Genomic DNA, 19,338 nt, shown 5'->3' on the forward strand with positions numbered 1-19,338 from the left:
TAGCACAGGCTACATTTATAATGTTTTAAAACATGAATTAAAAATTTTTGTTTAGAAGTCATGAATCAGGCTCACTGAAGATCAAGTTTCCAGAAACTGGAAATTTGGGCTGAGATTTGTTTCAGAAGACTTATTGAGACAATCTTTACATGGGATGAATTTCCATGGAGTCATTTGTGTAAAGATGTAACAACACATCAGCTTGTTTTTCCAAACTCAGAAATCTGTTTTTCTCACCTTAAGAAAAAGTTTATTATGGCCAATGCACACACCTCCCAAACCAAATTTTTAGTTCATCTCTAGGATGGGTCTCAAAGCTGGGAAGCGGTGAAGTCAGGACTCTATCCCTGCAGTGTGACAATCAATGACCTAATTCTCTGATCATAACTGTTATAAAGCAGCACAGGACCAAAAGACTCTTTGTACTCAAGAAGTCCCAAAGATGGTGGAACATAACAAGTCTTTTCAAAATCTAGGGGTCCTATATGCTTCACGGAAACCACAATTTATTCTGCCAAAAATTATGGGATATTAGGCCTTTCACAGTCATCTGGAACTCATTAATAATCGTTAACATTTGTACAGTACCATGCAGTTTGCAAAGCACTTTTCTATCCACTGTCTTACTTAATCCTCATAACAGACCTTTGGAGTAGGTAAATTTCATAGATCAAATTTTACAGATGCAAACACTGGGTACAGAAGGCTTATGCTTATTCCCCAACGTCACTCAGAAGTGAAGAGGCAAAGCCAGGTTGCGCGGGCCCAAGTTCTACCACCACCCCACACTGCCTTCCAAGGCATGGTCGACCTAAGCGGCCCCAGACGGGAGAGTCTGTGCAGCTTGCTCTTATTTTCTGTGTTTATTTGCATGATGTTATGCCTTTGAGCTGGATGAGTTTAAAAGCAGACCATGGCTGTTGCCACTGTTTGCTAAACATTGCTACTTGGAGCAGGCAGAGAGTACAGACAGCAGCTTGAGTTCTTAGTCATCTTGAACAGGATCAAGCAGGACAAATAGAGGGGAAAGCAATTCTTGCTGTTTGGAATGAAGGCATTGCACATGCTGTGTTTTCTATGGGCATGTCTGTTCTTCCCTACCTTTTGTTCTACTTTAAGCGTTTCTCCAGGAATTTCAAACTAATGACAATAAAATGATCTTTCTTGAAGTTCTAATTGATACCAACTTTTTACCATTTCACTGCAATCTTTCACGTCAGACAGCTTTCCTTTCTCAAGGCTCTTTATTAAACTACCCACATCTCATATTCCATTTATATTTCTACTTTCTTGCACATAAACCCTATATAAGGGAATTAAACTTATGTGATAATACCTTCCATTTATTGAGCACCTATTAAATGCCAAGCACTGTGGTAGGCACTTTACATATTGTATATTATCTCTGAACCCTGCAGCAAAGTCTACAGGGTGTAACTCATTACTCTCACTTTGCAGATGAAGAAACTGAAGCTGAGAGTGACCGAGTCTGGACCCTACAGTAGTGAGTGGCAGAGCTGGGATGCAAACGTACATCTGTTTAGCCTCAAAGCCAAGGTTCTCTCCAGTGCACAGCACCCGGTAATAATGCGTATTGTATTAGCTACCGGAAGAAGGTTTTTAATGAAAATGTTCATTTTAAAGTTATGTATTTTATCAGTTAGCGTCATACTTTTCCTCGGCTCTTAAAGGGTGGGTTGTTGGTCCAAGGTGATGAAATTCAACCCTAATACAAATGCGGTGCCCCGATATCATATCCCTGACCAACCTAAGGAGAATTATGGCATATAATCGACCCTTCTGTTCTCCTGCTCTCTCCACCTGGTCAACTCTCAAAGGAAAACAAAATTCGTATGATCATTGAGGTCTAGAAATTAACTTTTATTTTAAATCTGTCAAGAACTCCTAGCAGTTACTAAATTTATTAAAATGATTACATATGGTAAAACAAAGAATAGAGGTAATTCTATTTCTCTACAACATAAATTATGAGTTAGAGTCTCAGCAGCTGACTCAGCATTGTTGAAGATGCTTTTAAAGGATTGGGGGGACTTTGATTTCCAGAAAATGTGAAAGCAGCAAAAGAAAAAATAAAGTAGAAGTAATTGCAATTGGAGCTATTTTGCCAGGATGTGCTAATTATCAAATCGCCTTGGTGTATTTATAGGCCAGACTCCAAGCTTTGGTATTTAAAAAAAGTCATGTGAAGAGCTGACCTATACTGGCTTGTCATCCATGGTTTATAACGTAGAACAAATTTGTTGTTTCTTTTTGAAAAGATGGTAAAAATGAATTATGACTAATTCAAATAAAAAAACAACCAGCATCCATTCATCTAACTGAAATATGTAAAAACAAAAACAATTTTATTAAAATATTTAATACCAGAATAACTTATAATAGTATGAAAAAGAGTGAAGTACTTGTCCTTAGTTTTCACTGACATGATCACATTTTCGAAAAATTGTTTTATAAAGATGCCAAAGTTTTATCATGGATCTGTAACTATTTAAGGATCTTGTAAACCAGAAGAACTCATACTTCATCTGATCATACAGTCATAACTTACATATCTTGCTTTGCACTTACTCTTACTGCAAACAGCAATTTAGAAAACAAAGTAAAAATATATATATGTACAAAATATTTTAATATCAAATTATTTTCATTACACTAAATTAAACCCAATCCCCAAATGTTATGTTACATGAAAAAGTGTCCTACAATGTATATCAAGACTGATACTGTCCATATATCAACTAGAGCAGCCTCTGGTTTTAAAAGCATTTTGCAAAATAAAGAAAAATGTCACCACGTGGCTGCACTGTTGGCTGTCATTCACACTCACAAAAACGCTTTCCAGTTTTAAAAAAAATTTATAAAATAGGTTACATACTCAGAAAAAAAATCCCACCATAAAAGAGACAAATCCTTTTTACTTCTCTGAGCACAAATATTCTGTTGTATTTGGCATCCCTACTGTTTATTCAAATTTCAAGCCACCCCAAGCTGATTAGAATATTAACGTTTGATTGAAAAAGATCTTCTTTCTTGATATTGATTATTCTCACTCCATGATAGTCTAATTTAGAAACAAAATGTTCTTTCTTTTAATACATGATTTCACCTTAATGTCCTATTTGGCAAAATTCAGAGACTGCTCAATGTTTTGTTTCCCATATGTTTTAAATTTAAAAATCAATTTTGTGTGTATATGTATATTCACATCGAGATACATTTCTTTTATTACCTTGTTCTCAATGCAATATAAGTTGTCCATCAGCAACTGTAATTTGAAATGGACCAAATAAGAGGTTTTTAGCTATTCCATATGAAAAACAGTTTCCATTACAAAAAACACTGAACTCTAATGCAAACAGGATTATGTTTTAAACCTAAACTATAGTTTTAGTTTTATACGGGAACATTTCAAGTTATTTAGATAATAAACTTTTTGAAAACTTCGGCAAAACTTGAGAAAAAGAAAATCCAAATCAATTCTGAAGAGCATTGTGGTGTTTTCCAGCAGTGCTTACAAACTTTTTTTCTGATCACATTCATTGCCATTTTTCTTGAACGTACACATTATGTGATCCCCGAACCTTTTATTTTGGAACTTTGTAACCAACCAGATATGCAGGCAAGATACACGCATAAAATTCTCACTGTCCCTCTGCAAAGCGCACTGAACAATTTTAAATACTTCAGAATTTTTTTTTTTTAAAGGAACATTTCATTTGGGCTGAACAGATTTCCAGGTTTTAACATGTGAATTAGTGGATACATTTCAAGGGCTTTCAGCAATTACGGTTTCAGTCCTGGCGTGGGTAGGTCCATCTGGAATGGCACTCACAGTCTAATGAGCATTGTGGTGTTGTCATTTTGAGGCACAGCTGCTCTACTATGCCCACGTTGCAGCTTATTTTCGGGAAAGCAAGGCACTTACTGTAATAGCAATGCAGACATTTTATGCATACTTGGAGTAACATAAAATAAGTTAATATTTTTGATTATAAAGTGAGGTCTTATAATTTATACGTCTTTTATAGAAGCAACTAAATGATATATTTAGGGCGATTAAAAATAAGAAGAGGTTTGAAAAGGAGTCATTTTCACTCCTGCTCCAGCTCCTAGGATGAGGGTTTATGAAAAAACACTGATGCGAAGAACAGCCATTGATCTGAAAAGTGACAAACTCTTAAAACTGCTGAACCAGGGGCACTTTGACTGTCTTCACTTCTGCAATGTGGGACGACTTCTGGATAATGCAGCTGGTGGTCCCCTGCAGCTTGTCTTTTCCCTGCGCGAGATTTGTTAAGGCCATGGCTGCATTGATCTCCTTCCAGTACGTGTCGTCCTTGCTCGGTCCCTTTCTATTAGCTGCACTACATTTAAGCAGAACAGAAAGAAAATGATCAAACTCACGGCAGGGTACGTAGAGAAGACCATCACTGAAAAGCACAGATGGCAAATAAAAAGATACCGCTCACCTGTCACCCTTATTGGATCTGTTTTCCAGAGTGTCTGTAAAGAAAAGCAAAAATGTGATTACTTTTCTTTTTTTGCCATCTTTTTAAATCTCAGGCCTTTCATCATTAATTACGAGGAATGAAAGTTCGTCAGGAAACATGTTGAAAATTGATCACACTTTTTTTTTTTTTTTTTTTTTTTTTACAAAGAAGATGTGAAAAAAAATCTCTTTGCAAAGAAGCAGGAATAAGATGAGAAGAGGTAATAAAGAATAAAAAGTGGCTCTCATAAACATACAAACATCTGAGGTCAATTTGTTCTGAGACACTGATTGGGCATTTTGGTGAGAAGGGCGATGGCACAGGGAAAGAGTGCTGACTGTTCCGGGGCAGATTCTGGTCTCACCCCACTACTCGCCGGCCGTGTGCCTTTGGGCAGATCGTGATGCCGCCTGAGGTCTGGGGTACAGCTTCCTGAACTATAAAATAAAGGGGTTCCTAGATGATCTTCAGGGTGCCTGTGGCTCGGCAGTCTATGATTTCACGGAAATCAAACCTTCATCTCAGAAAAAGGACTGGCAGATAGGCCCCTCTGGCGAGTTAGCCGATGAATAACAGACCCAGTGCTGACAGCAACGCAGGATTCCTGGCAGGTTGGAATAAGCAGGCACTGGTCTGTGAGCTCCACACGGACCCCTCATCCTGCAGGATGTGAAAGTCAGGCTTGCTGCTTCACTCAGAGCACTAATGTCTATCAAAACCACACCTTATAAAGGAGGACGAAATGGGTTCTTGATCCAGATTAAACCTCTCTGGGGGAGCTCCTCTGGCCAAAAGAACAAGGTGTCAGGAACACAAAAATAGACATGCTGGAGGGAAAGATTCCAGAGGGTAAAGAGGGGCAGCAGCATGGCACGGGAGGTTAGAACAAAGAGTGGGGCTGGAGCTCCCAGCAGCCTTAGAGACGCCAGAAATACAGCGGGTAAACCTCCGCCACCAGCACCACCACCAACAGCGACAAGCACCATCGAGAACCTCCAGAACGAAGCCCTGCACCCCACGCAAGAAGTGCGAGGAACAGCGAGTCTGCTCACAGCGTCTTTGAGCTCCACGGCCTCTGGAAAGCTGGCTTTTCCTGCCCTCAGTTCTCTCCCTTTGCTCTCCTCCCCTAACTCCCCGGCAGTGCTCAAAGCTAGTTTGCCGCGGTGCAGCCTCATCTCCAGCCCTGGGCTCCCAGAGAGTCGTGGAACTCGGAGAGACCTGGGGGGGGGGGGCGGTGCGGAGATCAGGAACATGATCATAATATAGTCCAACCAGGGCGACATTTCCCAGGGACGTGACCGTGTCGACAAGGCAGCTAAACCTTGATGCCCTCGATGGATGAAAGAATCAGGGAAAGCTGTTAACACATCCTGAGTCAGGCCAGGCAGTGTAGACCGGGAGATAGTAACGGTCACTGTGAGCTCTTTGCACAGCCTTTCACTCAGGGCCACCCTACCTACCCCGCCGAAAAGGAAGACAAGCAAACACAACAAAAGCGCGTCGTGAATAAATGGCAAGGTTGTTACGAAAAGTAAATGAGATTAAGTGTGTCTGGCCCCAAATGGAACAATAAACGTTAGTCCCTTTGGTCTCCTTCCATTTTAGGGATCTTTGGAAAAATAACTGGATTCCTGAGTAGTTGGTCACCCTCTGGAGCCCTGTTAGCCCTGGATCTTTTGGCCCCTACGAGGTAGGCCTGGATGGTTAGCTACACCTCTGCTGCTTGATAATTTTGGAATTATAATATTGCTTACGTAAACAGAAGAAGAAGAATGACAACTTTGAATTCACAGAACCCTCATAACCCTAGTTTACACATCACGTCCTCCATGTGGGCACGATTCCAAGCACTTTGTGTCTTAGCTTATTCAGCATTCGTGTCTCTGCTGTCTGTCAAGTCTTTCTCCGTTTGGTGCTATTAACTGCAAATCTTTGCTCAATAATGACAGATACAAGGCACTACCAGAACAGAGAATAAGTCAGTGCCTTTGTTTAGGACAAGAAAAGCTAACAACATTGGACATTTTACAGAGAGAAAAAAAAAAAACAAGTTAGGCCTTTGCTCAATTTTGCCCACAAATTGCAACAATTCTGTTGCCAAAGTGAAGCAATAGGTTATGGAGATATTTATCCAATGGAAAGACTTGGCAAAAGCAGAATAAGTTCCATGAAGGTTAAATAACATTAGGGAAATAACAAAACATAATTTAGAAAAGACCATGTAACCGATGCTCTGGCTTATGAACGAAGCTGTCTTGCATGTACACAGGGGACCAGCATCCGATTCCCCACCTGGATGGTCAACAGGGTGCAGACAACAGGAAGGAAGCCCGTGGCTGCCGCCTCTGTAGGTGGAAGGGGGACACGCAGGTCCCTGGGAAGGCCCACGAGAGCTTGTGTAAGGTGAAGTGTGAACCAGGATGTCCCGCGGCCCTGCGGCCAGCCAGACGCTGCGAGCACCAGCCCCCCGTGGCTGCCGGCCAGAGTCCTGCCACCAGGAAACAAGTTTACTACGGCCAACCGTGAAATTATAAAACTCTGCTTACTCTTGGGGTGTATGTGTTTTACAGTTGGGTGCCTACGAAAATACCTCTGAAGTGTAAACACAGAGACCCCGATCCCCGTTTGGGCATTCTTAATTAGTTTCACGAATTTCAACAATGTCCTCGCAGCAAAGATGAATCCTGTAATTTATTTCTAAGGCAGAGGGCACTTAGTTCAATGTCCCTTGGTATGGATTCAGGTTCCTTTCCCAGCAACAGAAGAAAAGGCTTCATAAAAAGGAATGAAGAGAAGACACACTTTGCTTCTCTATCAGTAGTCCATGTTAAAACAGCATGTAACAAAGTTCGATGTCAAAGACTTCGAACCAACAAGCAAAAGCTGACTACTGGGGGGGTCAAAAGCTGCTTTGGGGGCATCTCTGTGCCGAGGGTGGTTTTGGTGCACAGTGTAAGTTGGTGCTGGAAGGGCGTGCTTCTCCTGCTGCTGCTGCTGGCGAGCTGCCCGCATCACTGGGGTTCTATGCATCCGAGAGCCACCTCCTGCAGAGCAGCGGTTCCCAGAAGCACCGGCAGAAGACAGCAAACAGGGGCCCTTTTACTCTGAAACATCTGTACTTTCGTAGGACAGCGAAGGACGATAAGCACCTGGCAATCTGGGGAGACGGTTTTCTCTTCCTTACGCTGAGATGAAATCTGGGGAGACGCCCCAGCGGCTTTAGAGAACGGAGGTCGTTTGAGGGGGACTCGGACAATTCACAATCCGCTCATTCTATTAAGTGTGCTAAATGTGAAATGTTCTTTTTCATGTGCTCTTTTCCTGTGAAGTATAAACTCACCGGCACTTATCTGGTTCAAGTATTTTGTGTCTCTTCAGCCAGTCTTCAGTATTTAAGCAGTGGTGGGTTTCTGGACCACCACTCAACGCCACTTCAGCAGACAGGAGGTCTCTCACCAGCCCCCTCCAGAAGTGGCACCCAGTAGCTCAAGAGAGGATGTGACAGGAGCAGGAAAGGGTTCTGAACGCTGCTGAGCCAGAGCGGACGCCCGCCCGCCGTCACTGCCCATGCACAGACCCGGGTTCGAGGCCAACTCAGCTGCGTCTCTCACTCTGCAAGTAGCTTGGCTCTGCCGGTCCCACGTCTGAGCTAAAATGCCTTTTTAGATCCTAAGGTTCCAAAAATCAGCTACGCTGTCAATTATCATAAAAGCAACTGGTTGGCAGGAACAACTTACTGAACCAGCCAAAAGAGCGTGTTTTAAGACCAAAAAAGAAAAGGAATGAAAAAAAGAGATGCGTCGTTAGGAAAATCTTGGATGCTGTAAAACCCAAACCATGTTGAAACTTAAAATGGGGCTATCCTCAGTTTGGACATGTGTTTCCTTATAAAGTTAAGTAGAGAAACATTATAAAGAACATTATAAAGAAAATTCAGTTCTACTGCAACTCGAGATGTGCAAGCACAAAGCCCTGTGGGCAAAGTGTCCATTCAAGTTTGAGAAATGCAGTTTAGAAATATTCATTCTGATATATATTCCTGAGGTAATAATTCTAGTCATAAAAAGAGACAAAAATATGGCCAAATCTTTTGCACTGAGATTTTTTTTCAAATTTAATCAGTACTGTTTTAAAATGTTCCACAAAATACTATTCACACCACTGAAAGGTAAATAAAATTAAGATTAAGAAAACAAGTATTTTTAATTAAATAATCTAAAAATCATATATCATCTGTTTCCCTAAATTAAAATGGAAAGAGAGCTCCAGACGCTTGACAAATGTGCCTTCTCACACTTGGTCGGTTTTGGAGCCGCTGCTGGAGAGAGCAGATGTGGACAGCCAGGCTTTAGTGTTTCTGGTCTCAGGGGTCCCGAGAGACCCTGGCGCACAAGACCAGTTTCTGGAGCTATTTACATACTTGGAACAACTGAGATAAAGCACGAGACTCTGGTGAGTCGGGTAGATACAAAGCCTCACTGAAGATTCTGAAATACCGATCGCTCCAGCTTTGCAGGCACTCACACCAGACAGCATAGCATCTACCCCGTCCCTCTCTACTTCCCCACACGCTGGGCTGGGCTGGGCTCACACACCCTTACAGACTGGTTCCACCGCAGCTCGACATTTCTTTACTTTTAAAAATAGCATCTGTTGTTGTTCTCTAATAAGAAAGGCATGCAGGTTCACTGCAGAAAATCCAGGAAAAAGTGTAAAAGAGAAAATAGAGGGCATTGACGGATAACTCAGATTAATACTTGGATGTATCGACTCCCAAAGCAAGTTTATATACATTTTTTAAAAAGGAGTCATTTTGTATGTGCTTTAAGATTTTTTTGATGCGGACCATTTTTTAAAGTCTTTATTGAATTTGTTACAATACTGCTTCTGTTTTATGTTTTGATTTTTTGGCCGCGAGGCCTGTGGGATCTTAGCTCCGCCACCAGGGATCGAACCCGCACCCCCTGCATTGCAAGGCGAAGTCTTAACCACTGGACCGCCGGGGAAGTCCCTGTACGTGTTTTAGAACTTGCTTTTTCACTGAACTTCTACTTCTTCCTTACCCTTTTGTTAACAAATAAGATAATAATCTATCATTTGGCTTCCCCTGATGTGGCAATGGTTTTTTTTGTTTTATTTTTTTGTTTCTTGTTTTTTCGCCTGTGAAAAAGAAACGACTTGAAAGAATTCAAAATCCAGCTTCGCCCAGTTTAAACTTGAATTTTGAGAGTCTCGAATGTTACAAGAAGGGGTTATCTTTAAAACAACAATTACTAGCATTTCATCACTTAAGCAATCTCAGTTGATAAAGCCACCTTCAAAGACCATGGCAAGGTCTCATGCATTATTTACATAGAAAGCCTATTAAAAACCTATTAAACACCTTTTCTATACCTTTTGCTAGTATTTTAGACCATAGAGATACAAAAAAATGACTTTTTTTCCTCCTTATTATTTAATCTGTAACATCAAAAAATCAGTCCAAATCACAGAATAGGAAATCTAAAGCTCCGCTGAGCTCATCCTCAGACTTTAAATTAGAGAGACATTTTAATAGATGTGATATCCCTAAAATCACTCTTGCATCGCCAGGACTGAATTACTGCTAAGTGACTGCTCTTAGACAGCTGTTGCTGCATCACTTCAGGGGAAATGTTTGTGTTATCCTCTCCGGGGTAGTTAGAGCTTTTGAATGAGTAAAGATAAATCATCCCAAGTGATTTTGCTCAAAAAGGAAGGAAAAAAACCTACCCAACAACCTGTAACATTTATCTGTTGATGATTAAACTGCTTTTTCCAGTGCCATGGACCAAAAGTGAATTACGCTTTAAAGCTTCAGCATGACAGGAAGAGACTGCACCAAAACTTGGTGAATATCAAGGCTATAGCTCATGGAAGGATTAGTGGAGCCTTTCGGAATAGTGAAAATTATAAAATGAAACCCGCCTCATCTTCATGGATGGAGCTGGTATTTCTTTTCCCTTTGCAATATACTAGTTAAATTATTTATCCTGAGGCCTTAAAGAATGAGTGGCTTCCAAAATTATTTCAGAGTTTAAAGAAAATCTTTTCCAAAAATTAAGCCAGTGTTTCCTCCAGCCATGACTTCCACCATCTGGAGAAAGATTCTTTTCCTTCCTGCTACCTCTCACGTGGGCTGGCCTCTCTCTATAGCTAATAGTGCCCAGATGTCCTGGATCCGCAGGGTCCCCACCTTCAGCTGCCTTTCTGTCAATGCATCCTCCTCTCTGTCTCCTCCCAGAAAAGAAAGAAATTAGAAACCACACCCCTCTGTTCTGGACCAATAGTGAAGACTGGGGTAGCTGACATCTCAAAGCTTTCAGGATAGGTTATAGTTCCATTAGCAACGGCAGAACATCTTTATTGTTCCGGGAGCACCCATGACCGCGGCTACACCTCTAAGTGTCGATGGGCTCCCTATCAGTTCGGGAGCTACAGAGCCTTCCTTGGGCTTTTCTGATTATGCCGAGGAAAGCAACTTGAGGCTGGTGGTTCCTTATTAATTCCCAGCTGAACCTTTGTTCTGGTAAAACGCGCAGTTATTCCGGCCTCATCAGTCTGGACCGGAGGACGAAAGGCACAGGGCGTGGGACCTGTAACTTGAAAGTAACTTTTCAAATAAGCAGAGAACCACCCAGTGAGAACGTCTCCACTCCACCTTCCATCTTCTCCTCTAAAGACATTAAAGGGCCTCAATGCTAGGTGACTCTGTGCAGTCCCACTACCAAGGTCGCTCCTCTGTGATCTCAAAGGCTCCACCTTCCCAACGTTGAAAACTTTCCGTCTGAAACTTCACTTTGAAGATTAGAATGCAGCCTACGAGGAGGGAACTGTTAGTGTGGAACCAGAAAGGGGGTCTGGAAATGTTAAATATTCTCATTTCTGTTCTTAGCACGTCATTACTAACTACGAGGGTGGCCTGGTGTGAGGTACAGAGGCAGCGTGGGACAGTGGGTGGAGCCCAGACCCTGGAGCCAGACAGCAGGAGTTGGACCCCTGCTCCACCCCTGACTGTGTGACAGCCGGCCATCTGCATGACCTCTCTGTGCTCCGACGTTCTCACCTAGAAAGCAGGGCTAATCGCACTAGACTCAGGTTATGAGGGTTCCATATTTTCTAAAACACTTAGAAGAAAGCTTAAGCATGTATACCAAGAACTACATAAATCCTTGTAAAAATTTCTAAAAATTAACCTCTCCTCTCACTGTATTTTTTACGTCTAGAATCTGGGGCTGAATGTAGTCATCAGAAAAAGTAGTATTGTTCAGAGATTTAATATGAAAACCATTATGTAAGGATGAAATATTTTAACTCTGGCCAAAGCCCATGAGCTCAGATTAATGCATTAATTGTGCAGAATCTATCATCTTCAAAGACAAAATGGCTTTTCTGATGCTATTTTGTGCCAGAGTACTATAACATGCCAAGACGAAGAACACTGGAGCCACATTAAAGAATATCTACTAACTTTAAGTGTCTAATGGATTTTGTTACTTCATTTTCTCAAGGGGAATATTGGAGATGTTACCCCAAATGTTTCATCCATGAAAGCTAGGTTTCTAGCCAAAGTCTCAGAAAATGACTTCCTAACTATACATGAATAACTTCTGTGTGTGCCTGTATGTTGCAAAGAGCATTAATTGTTTATAAAAGTGTTCCCTTCTGCATGCAAGTTGGGCTACTAGTTCTGAAAACAGGGTGGTCTTACTCTGATTCTTAGCTACACTGTAATTTTGTCTCAATGTCCCAACAATGACATTCATCCTCTGAGTTCTGCGACAGCACAAGGGCTACATAATAGCTGCCACACCACAGTTCTAGGAGGCTGATGTTTAATAAATATGTAGCTGAATAGTGTTAGGTTACAACGTACTAATACGACTTTCTTCAGCAAAAAAAGGCCTTTTAAATGGAAAAATGTGCATTTGCTGTAATCTAGAAACTGGCTGGAAAGTCTGGCTCCACCCATGTATTTTCAAGCTCTTCAGTATCTCTGAAAAGTCATCAAAAAGTACTTTTGCTTTGATATATGAACTGAAGTGTATCTTTGAGTTGGCTCACATTATGGCCATGCTTTTCAAATTCCTTAAATTACCAGAAATGACACTTCAGACTAGGAGATCTTGCTGTTAAACCTGTCTGAATGCATTAACACCAGAAATGACACAACAAGAGAGGTGACGTTCGCCAACCCCTTGGATCTTTCAGAAGAGGTGCAAGTGACAGTTCTCTACTCACAGTTCGTCTGCTGTGCTTATTAATAGAAAAGAAGCATATTTTAGACATAAGATGAACAGTATTACCAGTCCTTCTCCTACATTTCAAATACATTTTGATGCTCCTAATACACTTAAAATGTTAAAATTATACTTGGCATGTCAGTGTTCTATGTTCACACATTTCTACATTTAAAGGTTCTGTGATTTTCTGCTTTTAATTTCAGAAACAGTCATTTAAAGTCTGAACTAGGGTGGGGAAGGACTTTCAAATGAAAATTGGGAAGATTTTTGTTGATGGTGTTGAAGGTGGGAGAAGCTGAAAAGCAGGGAAAGGCGTAAAGATGAGGAAGAAGGCCTTGCAGGCCTGGGCTGTGGCTATGGGTCCGAGTGTCCCTAGTCTAGAAGTCTTCTGATGACCCGATCTGACCAAGAGAAGACCAGATAATCACTAGGAATCTACACCCCAAACCATTCATTAAATTCCAGTGGCATATAGATCCTATTTCCCTGCTATCACCTAAATGTAGGATACAAGAAATTTCTAGAAGAGAGTAGGGGATAAGTTGCTTTCACCTAACAAGCTGATCTATTTGGGGAGAAAACAAAAACATTTCATAGATCAAACCCACCTTTTTGTACAATGATTTCTCTGAGGCGCAGGATGTATCTTAGGACCATAAGAAAACAGTTGGCGGGGGGCTTCCCTGGTGGCGCAGTGGTTGAGAATCTGCCTGCCAATGCAAGGGACACGGGTTCGAGCCCTGGTCTGGGAAGATCCCACATGCCGCGGAGCAACTGGGCCCGTGAGCCACAATTACTGAGCCTGCGCGTCTGGAGCCTGTGCTCCGCAACAAGAGAGGTCGCGATAGTGAGAGGCCCGCGCACCGCGATGAAGAGTGGTCCCCACTTGCCGCAGCTAGAGAAAGCCCTCGCACAGAAACGAAGACCCAACACAGCCATAAATAAATAAATAAATTTTAAAAAAAATTAATTATTAAAAAAAAAAAAAAAGAAAACAGTTGGCGGGTTCACTAGGAACAGGACGTTGGGTTAGTCATTTACGTGCACTGCATCTCAGGTTCGCCTATAAAGTGGGGATAAAATAACCCCTCCTTCCCGGGCTTGTGGTGAGGATTAAATGAGGTGCCCCGCGTGAAGCTCGCGGAACAGAGCCTGGTGCACACGAAGGGCTTCGGCGTCACAACCCCCTGAGCGAAGTGAAGCTGTCAGTCGACCTTTACCAGCTGAGGGGGCCAGCCCAGGTCCCTTGGAGGTGCCGAGGGTCCTATGGCTCAGTAGGATCCGTCGGGGCTGCATTTAATGAACCAAGTTCCTGACTCTACCTTCGTATCAGTAGCAGATATAACATTTGTATTAGGAAAATGCCGTTCGGAAATGGGTGACTCTAGGTTCAAAATGCTTTTGTCTATTTTTGCTTAAACATGAATATAATACCACTTAAAAATGCCTTTTTTTGGGGGGGGGGGATGGTGTAATAAATGTTTACTTGCATTACTTTCCCCAGGTATTACAGTTTTTGCTATGCTGGGATGTATAGTTCAGGGAGAGTCATTACAAACACAAACTTGAGGACAAAGGGACCCAAGATTTTCATTGTAATATATTACACAATAGTTCAGAATAATCAAATCACCCTCATTCTTCTAACTGGAACAGCTATGGTAATAACAGACTGTTACAAGATCTGTGTTTTCTGTTTTGAAAATAAACATGTAGGCCCAGCTCTATACTGCTGTGATGGTGGGGACTTTTACTTTTGGGAGTCTTATATTTTTTTAAATTTCCCTTTGGGAAATAGTAATCCAGATGGGGGTCATCAAAAAGTAATTATTCAACCTAATGTGGATTTTTTTTTTTCCTTCTAGGGTAGGATAAAAAGCTTTTATAAACTCAAGTAAACTTAGTTTCTGCTGCCCTTAGAAGAATATTTTGTTCAGGCAGGCCTGCCTCAAAAAGAACAGAGCATGGCGTTATTACACATTGTGATGAGGGTTACAAACAGTTTTCGGTTATTTTTAATCTGTTATTTTTAAAGCAGCCTGAGAGGTAACGGGAGCCGTATGATATCTAAAGAGGAACAGGGACAGGGGAACAGAACCGCCATGCAAACGACGTGGTCACCCCCGGGACCAAAATTACTGCAGTAGAGCTCAGTGGTCAGGATGCTGAACTGAGCAGTGACGGGTCCTGTCTAGGCCTGCTGGTGGCTTTGCTTTTGAACAAGAGCAGAAATGGCAGAGCATCTGGGACCAAAGGGCTGAAGAGGATCAAAGTGCTAATGGTCATCACCTCGAAGCCACCCAGAGGTCCAGGGACAGGCTGAGAACTAGGAACGACCCTCGGCCGGGTGTCTGCTGGAGGGTGAGCTGAGCCCCTTCTTTCTGCAGAGCACGTGGGTCCCTCCTGTGCTGGGACCAGCACCTGCCACTGACGACCCAAACTAAGACACATAGGCTCCAAACTACAGCCTTAAGCAATGCAGTCTTCAGGAGGGGTGTTTCTATCACAAGATAGTAAAAATACAGTACTTAAACATGAAGCAAAGAAACCGTAAAGAAAGAGAGAGCAAACACTCTTAGGGTCTTTGATAAAAAGAAGAAATACCAGAGCTTGATGACTATCAGAAAGAAGAATGAGTATAGCATACAGAGAAGTTCTCGTAAAGCCATTGCATGGAAATTTAAATGCAGAAGAATGGCATGTTCGCACGACTTAAATATATTTAAATGCCAAGCAGCTGCCGTACCTAATGTCCTGCAAATGTCATAGCCTGTTTTAAAAGTAAATAAGACACCTCAAAAATAAAAGAGAAAACATATTTGTTTTAATCATTAAAAATGACTGATTTAGAGAAATGGACGATGAATCCAATATTATTTTTGGACTAAAAGCAATCCTCTGTAACTCCTGATATTTTCTACCCTTTCACATACTTTCTGATGACCTTAGAGAGAAATATATTTTAACAACCAGTTGTGTGCACTAATTTTAAAATAAACAAAAGAGAGACAGGGAAAAGCAGAAAGCTGTGCAAAAAAAGAGAAAAGAATCAAAACTTACATTTCTAGGACCAACCAGATCCACTTAGTCACACTTCTGGGTTTGGTGATGGGATATACTATACATACTCAAAAGTGATTTAAATATTACATTCTCTCTAGACAACCAGAAATAGGTGATGAATGAGCACTGTGAAGAAGGTCATAGTCATTGCTTTGAATCAAAGGACTACACAAAAGAGCCTGGCTCTCATACTCAAGGGTAAACAAACTACATACTTTCATCATGAAAGCACAAAAAATTGCCCCCTTCTTTGGGTAATGACAGCCAGGAAAATCATAATTCCTTGCAAGATTCCCAAGCTCTCACAGGCATGTGGCCTCTCCCCTCCCTAGTGGTGACTCTCCATACTCAGAAGGGGGACGCAAAAGGGGCAGAGAACAGTTACTCACAAAAACTAAAGAGCTGGGAAGGCTCCTGAAACTACAGACGTGCCACAGCGTTGTTCACTGTATCCTCTGTTGTTTTAGAGGTCTGTCCTGTTAGACGCACACCCGGTTAAAGCCAGCAGGAGTGAGCCACTCATTACGCATACGGTTTGCACATGGGTCCAAAGCCAGGGGAGCTAAAAGCATCTATTGAACAAGGGAGGAGAAACCATCCTTCCCAGGCCACCACAATGGGAGCTGAACACAGGACGTTACAAACACGCAGGAAGAAGTGAGCCATTGTTCCATTCAGGCCTCGGGCAGCATTTAATCACACAGCCCTCAGCACAAGATGGGAAGAGGAGTTAGTCGGTCGGGTTTTTTAGAAAATATATTTCTCTTATTTTCCAAACTCTAAGTAACTGGATATATTATCCAACTGATTTTCAGCCTACTTTAGGAGACAAATACTGAATGATATCACTTATATGTGGAATCTAAAAAATAAAACAAACAAATGGGTACAGCAAGACAGAAGCAGACTCACAGACAGAGAGAACAAACTAGTGGTTACCAGTGGGGAGAGGGAGGGGCAGGGGAAACTGCTGTGTATAAAATAGATAAGCAGCAAGGGTCTATTGTACAGCTCAGGGAATGTGGCCATTATCTTGTAATAACTTTTAACGGAGTGCAATCTGTACAAATACTGACTCACTATGCTGTGCACCTGAAACTAACATAAATACTGTAAATCAACTATACTTCAATTTTTAAAATTGAATGATCTTCTTAGAAAAAAATAATAAAATCATCAGATTAATTGAAAAAAATTAAAAAATAAAAGTTATTTTATTAGATAGCTTATTGGATAACACATAATAGATTCTTATTTGGACAAAAGGATGCACAAAAATCCTTTCTTTCAAAGTGAAAGGCAAAGGAATCTGTATTTGTGCTAATTTATAGGACCCCCTGGAGAAGCATAAAGAAATGAAGGATGTGTAATGATGAAAATGCACTGAATTAATTATCCACGAGTAATTGTCATCATCATAAAAATAATTAGCAGGGCTAGGAAAAGCAGAAAGTGGGCCCAGAAATGAAAAAAAGATGATTATTTTTATACCGGAGGAAAAAAAAAAGGAGGTAATGGGAGTTGTGTGGGGCAAGTGCTGAAAGCATCTGTCAAAAGGCTGCTTGAGAAATGGGAGTCCCAGTTTACGATTAATTGAAAAATTATTCAAATGGAAATTCCATGCTAATGTTAGCAGTCTTTAAGACAGAGAAAGAGAATAACCCAATTAGTTACTCAAATTCCTACAGCTGCTTTTAATGGGATTAGTGCCTTTTTTGGTTTATCTTGAATTGAGAAATTGAGTGCACCTGTTCACCGCTAATCAGTGTGAACTGCGAAGGGTGGGATTCACTTAATCACACTGTACCCCTCCAGCGGCGACGTGCAACGGGGAGAGAGCAGACCTGGAGCCAGAGCTCAGGGCCTGAGTCCCCGTGCTGCTGCTTGTTAGCATGTGGTTTGGGGAAAGTCAGTTAATATCTCTGCGTCTCATTTTTTTTCTCATCTGTAAAATAGATACAAAATACGGAACAATGAAAACTGTTGCAGAAGTTAGTAATAATCACTGCAAAACACCAGGCAGCCAGGAATTCTCAATAAAGAGCCGCTATAATTATTCCACAATTGCAAATACTCTTTTTGTAGTGGCAGCAAACTAGGACGCAATGTTGAAGATTTACCCTGAAATGGAACAGATAATGAATAACACAACAATTCAAAATAGTTTTTTTTATTTGAATTGTCTCCCCTGGGTCACGGGCAGGCATGTTATGTCTCTGACACTCTAGTGTGGAAAATTCCCCAAAGGGCAAGACTGCATATTATGGAGACTTCAGTTTTGCAACGGCTTGGAGAAGGTCACTTAAGTTGCTTAGTAGCCATAATATGCAAAACATTAGAATGGTGTCTTCGAGGAGAGTGAGAATGCGCATACCAAGGCAAATTCCAGGATTATGTCAGCAACTGGTCTTTTGCTGTTCATTTCTGGGGTTGGCGCACGTAGCTGTTATTGGGCTGGCAGCTTGCATGTGTTATCCACGCAATCATATAGGTATGCTAGCGTGTTTACTCGTAATTGCTCGGAAAAAGTTTTAAATTGTGAAGATCTTTACTCAAGATAGAATATGGCATTTGGATCTGGGGGAACAGCTTTGGAAATGCCCAGTTCTTAAAAGACAGGTCTCTAATCTTTGTTATTAAAAAATCTCTATGAAGAGTTCACTGACTGATACAATTCCACAAGGAAAAAAATAACTACTTAAAACATACGTTACCTAAAAGACCTTAATTGTATCACTGCTTTATCCTAAACAGCTGTACTTGGTATCCTTAAATTGGAGTAAGAATATATAGGTTATTTCAGTACTCCTGATATCTTACAAAGAGACCAACATTTATTAAAAAGCTCTTCCCACTGCACAGCAGAATGGGAGAGATACGCAATTTCCCTTGGAATTTTTGTGCCATCTTTGGATGCCTGGTGCTTTCATGGAGAATGGATAACACCACTACAGTAAAGCTGAACTTATCCAAGTAAACACCAAATTTTTTTGAGTATCAAATGGAAAATTACACTTTGTACACAGCATTTTACCCTCCCCCCCCCCTTTTGGGGGCATAATTAAGGTCCGGGTCAACTTAACACAATTCACAGTGATGACAACAATATTTATCAAGCATTTTGCAAGTCATAAATGTGCAATTAATCTCATTTCTTTTTTGTGCACACTTATATCATTTTCCCCATTTTACAACTGAGACTCAGAAAAGCTGACTGACAGGTCCGAGGCTAAACTCAGTAAACAACAGGGCTAGTACTAGAAGCCCAATCTTTTAATTTTTAAGTGCAATAGAATGGGCTCTTCTCCATGGTGTCTTCATTTACTGCTTTACAGGTTCATTGGTTGGTTCAGCAAACATTTACTGAACGCACCCTAAATGTCAGGCACTGTGATAGGCCCTAGGAATACAGTAAGTCCCCTACACACGAAAAAGTTCTGTTCCGAGAGCACGTTTGTTAAGTCCAACGAAGTTAGCCTAGGTACCCAACTAACAGTCGGCTC

At 41.3% G+C, this 19,338-nt stretch overlaps 1 protein-coding gene across 4 annotated transcripts in view; it reads right to left on the reverse strand.

The window, feature by feature from the left end:
* The window catches only part of MKX (mohawk homeobox), a 93,346-nt gene that overhangs the window by 28,420 nt on the left and 45,588 nt on the right, over nucleotides 1-19,338 (reverse strand). For 2 of the 4 annotated variants that reach the window (XM_036841373.1, XM_036841372.1), the window contains exons 6-7: nucleotides 4,491-4,524; nucleotides 3,643-4,385 (exon numbers count right to left, since the gene is read on the reverse strand). The exons of 1 other annotated variant lie outside the window; for it this stretch is intronic. In XM_036841373.1, coding sequence (XP_036697268.1) covers nucleotides 4,199-4,385; nucleotides 4,491-4,524 — 221 coding nt within the window. In that variant the 3' untranslated portion in view covers nucleotides 3,643-4,198. Of the gene's footprint in view, nucleotides 1-3,642; nucleotides 4,386-4,490; nucleotides 4,525-19,338 lie in introns of those variants that run through there. One more of the 4 variants, XM_036841374.1, reaches the window with a different exon arrangement.

This window comes from Balaenoptera musculus, chromosome 2 (genome assembly GCF_009873245.2).
Source record: "Balaenoptera musculus isolate JJ_BM4_2016_0621 chromosome 2, mBalMus1.pri.v3, whole genome shotgun sequence".
NCBI lineage: Eukaryota > Metazoa > Chordata > Mammalia > Artiodactyla > Balaenopteridae > Balaenoptera > Balaenoptera musculus.